Genomic DNA, 9,949 nt, shown 5'->3' on the forward strand with positions numbered 1-9,949 from the left:
CTGTCCAGTCTACAGTTCAACAATCATGCTTTTATACTGAAAATAATCTTACTTATTGATCATGCTGTTACACTGAAAATAATCTCACTTATTCATCATGCTTTTATACTGAAATTAATCTTACTTATTGATCATTCTTTTATACTGAAAATGATATTTTTTTAATGGTCATGCTTTTATACTGAAATTAGTCTTACATACAATCATGCTTTTACACTGAAAGTAATCTTACTTGTTGATCATGCTCTTATATTGAAAATAATCTTACTGATTGATCGTTTTTTTTATACTGAAGATGATTTGACTTATTGCTCATCTTTAAAATAATACTTACAATCATCCTTTTATACTGAAAATAATCTTGCTGACTGATCATTCTTTTATACTAAAAATAATCTTGTTTGATGATCATGCTTTTATACTGCAAATAATTTTGCTAACTGATCAGGCTTTTATACCAAAAATAATCTTACTCATTGATCATGCTTTTATACTGAAAATAATCTTGCTTACCGGTAAGATCATGCTCTTATACTGAAAATTATCTTGCTGACCGATCATGCGTTTCCCTTGAAAATAATCTTGCTTATTGATCATGCCTTTATATGAAAATAATCTTGCTAACCAATCATGCTTTGATTCTGAAAATATTCTTGCTTCCTGATCATGCTTTTATACTGAAAATGTTCAGCAGGGAATGTCACGACCAGTGGCAAGCCTGTGTTTATCTATCGTGTGTGTTTGTGTGTTTTGGCCCTGCCTGCATGCAAACACACACCCCCTCAGAGGTGTGTGCCGTCCAACACTCTCAAGTAGTCCTTTGATGGCAGGAAGTACCTGAGGGTGAGTGTGTGTGTGTGTGTGTGTGCATGTGTGTGCTTGTAGACACACAAACACACAGACATGAGTGTAGACAAAATATGCATTTATTAATAATAAGTTATGTTCTTTACATTCATAGGCGGAGCTTAGGGAGGGGGCGTGGCCATGGTAGTGTCCACGTTCTTGTAGTCTCTCACACACATTTTCCCTGAAGAAGCGTCCCACCTGTTTGCCTCCAGGATTTAAACCATCGCCACCAGCAGTCCGAGGCGGGGAGGTCACATGACGCGTGGTCGACGCCCCCTGGAGGCGGTAAATAAGGCCGACTGGCCATGGGACCGTTTGTGAAGAAAGACGACATCACTACCATCCTGTTGGCATCGTCATGGAAACGTCCAGCATGGCTCAACTGTGTGCACGTCTTGTTGTGTGAAAGGACCCTCAACCACTTTGTCCAACACGTGCAAGTCTTCACAGAAGACCAGTCCACGTGTCCTGAGACCTTCTAGTCCAGAAGCTAAAGTCCAGTTGGAACAACCTATGGCACACCAGCTGTCCATTTTGTTCTCCTTTCACACAGATACAGTCCACCATGTTCTCCTTTCACACAAATAAAGTCCACCTTGTTCTCCTTTCACACAAATACAGTCCACATCGTTCTCCTTTCACACAAATACAGTCCACATCGTTCTCCTTTCACACAAATACAGTCCACCTTGATCTCCTTTCACACAAATACAGTCCACCTTGTTCGCCTTTCACACAGATACAGTGCACCTTGTTTTCCTTTCACACAGATGCAGTCCACCTTGTTCTCGTTTCATAAAAGTACAGTGCACTTTGTTCTCCTTTCACACAGACACAGTCCTCCTTTGAGAAGACGTGGTGGTCCGTCCATCAGCCCCCGGGTGTCTCCAAGTGGCCCGGGCAGAAAACAGGAGAAGCCCCTGGCAGCGCTGCAGGAACCTGGGCGGTCCTCACGTGGACTCCAGGGGGTCCAGCTGGAAGACGTTGTGGTTGGTGGGCGTGGTGAAGTAGAGGGGCGGGGCCAGGCGGTTGTCGCAGGGACTCTTGAGGCCCAGCGTGCGCTCAAAGTCCAGCAGCTGACCCATGAAGTTGAAGTTGGGCGAGATGTTGGACTTCTTGGTCTTGACGATGTCGTAGGCCTCGTTCATGGACAGCTGCAGCTTCTGCATCAAGTACGCCACCGTCACCGTCACCGAGCGGCTGATGCCCGCCAGGCAGTGCACCAGCACGCCGCACTTCTGCCCCCGCGCTTCATCTGCCAGGACAGGAAGGAGAAGAAGAAGGAAGGTGAAGGAAAGACTTTGGACTGGTCATAAACATGACGCTCCTCATGAAAAACACATTCCTGAAAGTCTTTGGTCCCGGGGGGTGGGGGGGAGGTGGGGTGGACCATTAAAGCGTCTGAGCTGCGGGGACAATGGCGCCATTTGGACTTGTGCAGGCAGGAGTCATGAGGGCGCGCTGTCATGGCCGACAGGATGTCAATAAATGGCTCCTTTTGTCAAGTGCCGGGGAAGAGGGAGGAGGGCCCGGGGGGAAGGGGTGTCCTAGATTACTTTCAATGGCGCTTCCTTCCTGTGGCGCTCAAATTACCCCTTACCCCTTCTCCTCCCCCCCAGCGCTCCACTTACACAAGACAGGGGTCAGGGAGGGTGTCCTCTCTCTGCACCCACACCACTTAGCCACTAGTAGCACACTAGGGGCGCACTTGTTGGAGCACTAGTTAGCCACTAGGGGCACACTTGTTGGTGCACTAGTAAGCTACTAAGGGCGCACTAATTGGTGCGCTAGTTAGCCACTAGGGGCGCACTAGTTGGTGCACTAGTTAGCTACTAAGGGCGCACCAGTTAGCCACTAGGGGCGCACTAGTTGGTGCACTAGTTAGCTACGAAGGGCGCACCAGTTAGCCACTAGGGGCACACTAGTTGGTGCACTAGTTAGCCACTAGGTGCACACTAGTTGGTGCAATAGTTAGCTACTAAGGGCGCACCAGTTAGCCACTAGGGGCGCACTAGTTGGTGCACTAGTTAGCTACTAAGGGCGCACCAGTTAGCTACTAGGGGCGCACTAGTTGGTGCACTAGTTAGCTACGAAGGGCGCACCAGTTAGCCACTAGAGGCGCACTAGTTGGTGCACTAGTTAGCCACTAGGGGCACACTAGTTGGTGTAATAGTTAGCTACTAAGGGCGCACCACTTAGCCACCAGTAGCACACTAGGTGCGCACCACTTAGCCACTAGTAGCACACTAGGGGCTCACTCGTTGGTGCACTAGTTAGCCATTAGGAGCACACTTGTTGGTGCACTAGTTAGCTACTAAGGGCGCATCAGTTAGCCACTAGTAGCACACTAGGGGCTCACTCGTTGGTGCACTAGTTAGCCACTAGGGGCACACTTGTTGGTGCACTAGTTAGCTACTAAGGGAGCACGAATTGGTGCGCTAGTTAGCCACTAGGGGCGCACTAGTTGGTGCACTAGTTAGCTACTAACGTTGCACCAGTTAGCCACTAGGGGCGCACTCGTTGGTGCACGAGTTAGCTACTAAAAGCACATTCGTTGGTGCACTAGTTAGCAACTAAAAGCACACTAGTTGGTTCTCCAACTCTTAATTACCGATTCTGATATCACCGGATACCGATATATAGAGTGGTGGAATGAACACGTTATTATGCATAATTTTGTTGTGATGCCCCGCTGGATGCATTAAACAATGTAACGAGGTGTTCCAAAATACATCAAGTCAAGTTATGGACAAAAATGCCAACATGGCACTGCCATATTTATTATTGAAGTCACAAACTGCATTATTTGGTTTTAACATGCCTCAAAACCGCAGCTTGGAATTTGGGACATGCTCTCCCTGAGAGAACAGGAGGAGGTTGAGGTGGGCAGAGTTTGAGGTGGGCGGGGTTGAGGTGGGGCGTTTTATATCGTAGCATCCCAGAAAAGTTAGGGCTGCAAGGGGGTCTGGGTATTTGTTGGGTTGTCTTTATGTTTTGTTACGGTGCAGATGTTCTCCCGAAATGTGTTTGTCATTCTTGTTTGGTGTGGGTTCACAGTTTGGCGCATATATGAAACAGTTAGAGTTGTTTATACGCCCATCCTCAGTGTGACCTGTATGGCTGTTGACCAAGTATGCGTTTGCATTCACTCGGGTGTGTGAAAAGCCGTAGATATTATGTGACTGGGCCAGCACGCAAAGGCAGTGCCTTTAAGGTTTATTGGCGCTCTGTACTTCTCCCTAAATCCGTGTACACAGCGGCGTTGTAAAAAGTCATAAACTTTACTTTTTGAAACTGATACCGATAAATTGCAATATTACATTTTAAAGCATTAATCTGCCGATTAAATCAACAGTCCTATACTATTGGCCATCTCTAATATATATATAAATATATATATATATACAGTATTTATATATATATATATATATATATATGTACATATTTAAATATATATAAATATATATATACACACATGCATATATTAATACATTTATATATATATACACATATATATTGTACACACACATAAATCTACATATACACATGTATATATACATATATATATATATATATATATATATATATATATATATATATATATATATATATAGTCATAGTCATCATTGTCACCGACGTCCTACTGGGTCATTATTGTCACCGATGTCCCACTGGGTGTGAGTTTTCCTTGCCCTTATGTGGGCCTACCGAGGATGTCGTAGTGGTCTGTGCAGCCCTTTGAGACACTAGTGATTTAGGGCTATATAAGTAAACATTGATTGATTGATTGATATATATATATATACACACATGTTTACATACATATATATACACATACATATATACAAATATATATACATATACACATATATATAAATATATATATATATATATATACATATCCACACACATGTGGCTAAATGAGTCCTTGATGCAGCGTTAGAGCGCCATCTGCCTGTGTGTGTGTGTGTGTGTGTGTGTGTGTGTGTGTGTGGACTCACCGATGAAGCTGATGGCCTCGGGGAAGAACTGGGACAGGTTCTGGCTCCAGTGGTCAGAGATGGGGATCTGCTTGTACTTGAACCGGCCGGCGTTCTCGAAGAGGTTGGGCAGGTTGGGCGTGACGTTGAGGATGTACTTGATGCCGTACTCCTCCAGCACGTCCAGGTTGGTGGAGACCTTGGCGCAGCCCAGGTAGAGATGGGGCAGGATCTCCACAGGGAAGGACGGCTGCGGGTTGGACAGCGGGCTGCCGTCCGAGTCGGTGGCGCTGCTCGGGTCCGCGTCGGACTCGATGTCCGACGAGTCCGAGCTGATCCGGAGGCCGCCCAGGCCCAACACCTGAGCTGTGGGGGGGGGGCTGCACTTGGAAGGATCCAGGTTGGTCTCGCACAGGTTGGGGAAGTCCGACTGGAATTTACTGAAGCCGCCTGAGGACATCGGACAGAAGTGGGAAATGTATCAGACCAGGTGAGCCAGACACACCACACATCAGAAGTTACATCGCACATCAGCTAAATATAGCATAGACACAAGTTTTATATCGCACACATCTAAATATAGCATAGACTCAAGTATTATATCGCACACCATCTATACATAGCATAGACACAAGTTTTATATCGCACACATCAAAATATAGCATAGACTCAAGTATTATATATATATTAGGGACGGCGTGGCGCAGTGGGAGAGTGGCCGTGCGCAACCCGAGGGTCCCTGGGTCAAATCCCACCTAGTACCAACCTCTTCACGTCCGTTGTGTCCTGAGCAAGACACTTCACCCTTGATCCTGATGGGTGCTGGTTGGCGCCTTGCATGGCAGCTCCCTCAATCAGTGTGTGAATGTGTGTGTGAATGGGTAAATGTGGAAGTAGTGTCAAAGCGCTTTGAGTACCTTGAAGGTAGAAAAGCGCTATACAAGTACAACCCATTTATATCGCACACCATCTATCTACACATAGCATAGACACAAGTTTTATATCGCACACATCTAAATATAGCATAGACTCAAGTATTATATCGCACACCATCTAAATATAGCATAGACTCAAGTATTATATCGCACACCAGCTAAATATAGCACAGACTCAAGTATTATATCGCACAACAGCTAAATATAGCATAGACTCAAGTATTATATCGCACAACAGCTAAATATAGCATAGACTCAAGTATTATATCGTACACCATCTAAATATAGCATAGACTCAAGTATTATATCGCATACCATCTGAATATAGCATGGACTCCAATATTATATCGCACATCAGTAGATCTGTACTGCCAACAGTTAGCTTGCTAGCCAAATAGTAAGAGCAAATAGAGTTAAAAAAAGCTTGCATGCTAACAGTACTCTGCTAACATGCTAACAGTTGGCATTAGCAATATACCAAAATATATGACACTGAGGAGTATGACTGTTGTTTTTTATTTATTTTAAAGCCAGCATGCTAAAATGCTAACATGTGTCGAGTAGCCAGGTATATTCCTCTGAGGTGTGCACCTGGAAAATGTGTTTCACGTGCTAGCATGCTAATGTTAGCATGCATAAAGTACCATAATAGGACTGAACATTTGTCAAATAGCATTGATGCTAAGGTGTATGCCTGCAAAATTAGCAAAAAAATAAAAAAATAAGCTAGCATGTTAATATTGGAATGCTAACGATTGTGCCGATAACATTTTTTAGCTTAGGGCCGCACTTTGTACACCGCTGCTCTAAACTTACAACGCAACCTTCGAATATTCCAAAAAAAAAAAAAAATGTTTTGACCTTTGCTTTATAAACTATTTTTATGATGATTTGCATTATTATTTTGAGCTCTATTCACAAGTTTTATAATTGTTATTATTAAAGTTAAGGGCCTACTGAAAGCCACTAATAGCGACCACGCAGTCTGATAGTTTATATATCAATGATGAAATATTAACATTGCAACACATGCCAATACGGCCGCTTTAGTTTACTAAATTGCTATTTTAAATTTCGCGCGGAAGTATCATGCTAAAACGTTGTGGTATGATGACGTGTGCGCTAGCCTCACGCATTGTAGAGGACATTTTGTTCCAGCACCGTTCCCAGCTATAAGTCGTCTGTTTTCATCGCATAATTACACAGTATTCTGGACAACTGTGTTGCTGAATCTTTTGGAATTTGTGCAATGAATAATGGAGACATCAAAGAAGAAAGATGTAAATGGGAAGCGGTGTATTGCAGCTGCCTTTAGCAACACAAACACAGCCGGTGTTTCCTTGTTTACATTCCCGAAAGATGACGGTGACGCTTTACTATGGAACAGAGTGGTCGAGCGAACACGGTTCCCTACCACATGTCAACCGGCAGGTTTCGGTGAGAAAATGGTGGTAATAAGCATGAGCGGAGAGCTTGTGTCATTCCTTGTGCACCTGTCAAAGAGGCAGCTGCGGATTCTCTTGTCTCCTCCCACCGGCCGCCCCCGACCAACGTGGAGGAATCATCGGCTGCCTTCGCCTCGTCTGGAAACGTGGCTTCCCTCAGAGACACTGGCGGTCACCACACCCCTCCGACTTTCAGGTTGTACAGGTACGAGCATATAATCTCACTAAAACACTAGTAACACAATAAGCAGATAAAGGATTTTCGAGAATTATCCTGGTTATTTTGTCTAATAACATCTGAATCGCTCTGCCGTCTAGTTTTTATTTTTAAGTACTTCACTCTCACTTTCCTCATCCACGAATCTTTCATCCTCGCTCAAATTAATGGGGAAACTGTCGCTTTCTCGGTCCGAATCGCTCTCGCTGCTGGTGGCCATGATTGTAAACAATGCTCAGATGTGAGGAGCTCCACAACCCGTGACGTCACGCGCACATCGTCTGCTACTTCCGGTACAGGCAAGGCTTTTATATTAGCCACCAAAAGTAGCGAACTTTATCGTGGATGTTCTCTACTAAATCCTTTCAGCAAAAATATGGCAGTATCGCGAAATGATCAAGTATGACACATAGAATGTGTCCTTCCTAATCAATAAGAAAATCTCATTTCAGTAGGCCTTTTGTTTAGATTTGGGGTTCTTTGTTTACATTTATTTATTGTCGACATTGACAAAGAGAGCAGTCGACCAGGTCCAATTCCTTTAGCCCAGGTGTGTCAAACTCAAATACAGAGTGGGCCAAAATTCTAAACTGAACAAAGTCGCGGGCCAAAGTTGAACAACTTAACATTTTAATAGGGACCCAAACAAGTTTTGCATTGAATATTGAACAAGCAAGGCTTATATAACTTTATAGTGACATGCAAAATAGAGTTTTGTTGGTAGCGGGGGTGTATATCGGAGTGTCCCGGAATTACTGCTGCAAGGGGTTCTAGGTATTTGTTCTGTTGTGTTTATGTTATGTTACGGTGCTGATGTTCTCCCGAAATGTGTTCGTCATTCTTGTTTGGTGGGGGTTCACAGTGTGGTGTAACAGTGTTAAAGTTGTTTATACGGCCACCCTCAGTGTGACCTGTATGGCTGTTGACCAAGTATGCGTTGCATTCACTTGTGTCTATGTAGAAGCCTCATATATTACGTGACTGGGCCGGCACACTGTTTGTATGGAGGAAAAGCGGACGTGACAACAGGCTGTAGAGCAGGGGTAGGGAACCTACGGCTCTAGAGCCAGATGGATTTTCCTTGAAAAATCGGGAGGGTTTGGCAAGTATAAAAATTAGCGTTGAATACGGTGATACAGCGGCACCGCCACTGTATAATACCGGTGGGCCAGCTCTAATGTTAATTTATTATTGCCTCAAGGGCCAAATGAAATTACACAGCGGGCCAGAGTTTGACACCCATGCTTTAGCCAATAAAAAGAGGTTGTGATTCGATGGGAATGGGGTCACTCACCCTCCAGGTAGAAGGCCTTGACGCCGTCGTCCTTCATCCGGCGGAGCAGCAGCCCCAGCACGGAGCCTCCGTCCAGGTTCTCGTTCCAGTCCCGGCTGTGCTCGTCGTACAGGACGACGGTGGCGCTCCTGCAGCGGCGCACGAAGCGCTCCCGGTCGGCGCCGTCGGAGAGCAGCGCCGTGACGGGCAGGTTACCCTTCTTCAGGCGGCGCAGCAGCAGCCCCGGGATGGCCACGTTGACGGCGCCCGGGACGTGCGAGGACTCGAACACGTCCTGGCGCCGGCAGTCCACCAGCAGCAGGGAGTCCCGGCGCGCGTCCAGCTGCTCCCGCAGCCAGCTAGCCGTCTTGCCCAGCGCCATGGCCGCCTCCGACGGGGCTACGGGCTTCAGCTTGTCCAGCATGGAGACGGCCGCAGCTCTCGGTTCCGTGCGTGCGGGGCGGTGGTGGACTCACGTGACCCGCCTCCCGACGACGACGACGATAGAGGCGAGAAGGAAGAGGAAGGCGGTAAAGAGGAGAAAAGGCGCTAAATGAGAAAATGGAGCTTGTTGTGGAGCCAAGACGTCTTCACCGCCGCCGTGCCCGCGCCTTACTGGAGCGCGCACACAACAACCTGAATGGCGTACCGCAGGGGGGCGTGGCCTGGGCCTGGGCATTCCGCCGGACGGCCAATCAGAGGACGAGCCCCGCGGCGGTCGCCCAGGCAACGGTAGGGCCGGAAAGAGCCCCCCCCCCCCCGCCGTGTTGATGAATGGCTAATGACTTTGTCATTCACAAAAACAAGCAAAGGAATTTCCGCTCCGGATCAACGCGCGCGCGCGCGCACACCCCCACGCTCAGACACGCACGCGCCGTGTTGTTCCACTGCTCGTGCACGTGCCTGCACGTCAACACGTGCTCGTCGCGATTAAAACACTTTAATAACATGACTAAATACAACATGTACGTTTATATTTACACTTTAATAACATGATTAATATCATAGATATGTTTAAAAGATATATTTACACTTTAATAACATGACTAAATACAACATGTACGTTTATATTTACACTTTAATAACATGATTAATATCATAAATATGTTTAAAAGATATATTTACACTTTAATAACATGATTAATATCATAAATATGTTTAAAAGATATATTTACACTTTAATAACATGACTAAATACAACATTTACATTTAAAAAGTATATTTACACTTTAATAACATGATTAAATACA

The 9,949-nt window shown here is 45.5% G+C and overlaps 1 protein-coding gene across 1 annotated transcript; it reads right to left on the minus strand.

Moving 5' to 3' along the window:
- Positions 1 to 908: 908 nt before the first annotated feature.
- dusp6 (dual specificity phosphatase 6) lies at positions 909 to 9,443 on the minus strand. Its single transcript, XM_061916995.1, has 3 exons — positions 8,721 to 9,443; positions 4,851 to 5,279; positions 909 to 2,104 (listed from the first exon to the last, which is right to left on the minus strand). The coding sequence occupies exons 1-3, from the start codon at positions 9,121 to 9,123 to the stop codon at positions 1,800 to 1,802; spliced, it is 1,137 nt and encodes a 378-aa protein (XP_061772979.1). The 5' UTR covers positions 9,124 to 9,443; the 3' UTR covers positions 909 to 1,799.
- Positions 9,444 to 9,949: the final 506 nt, after the last annotated feature.

This window comes from Nerophis ophidion, linkage group LG12, assembly GCF_033978795.1.
Source record: "Nerophis ophidion isolate RoL-2023_Sa linkage group LG12, RoL_Noph_v1.0, whole genome shotgun sequence".
NCBI lineage: Eukaryota > Metazoa > Chordata > Actinopteri > Syngnathiformes > Syngnathidae > Nerophis > Nerophis ophidion.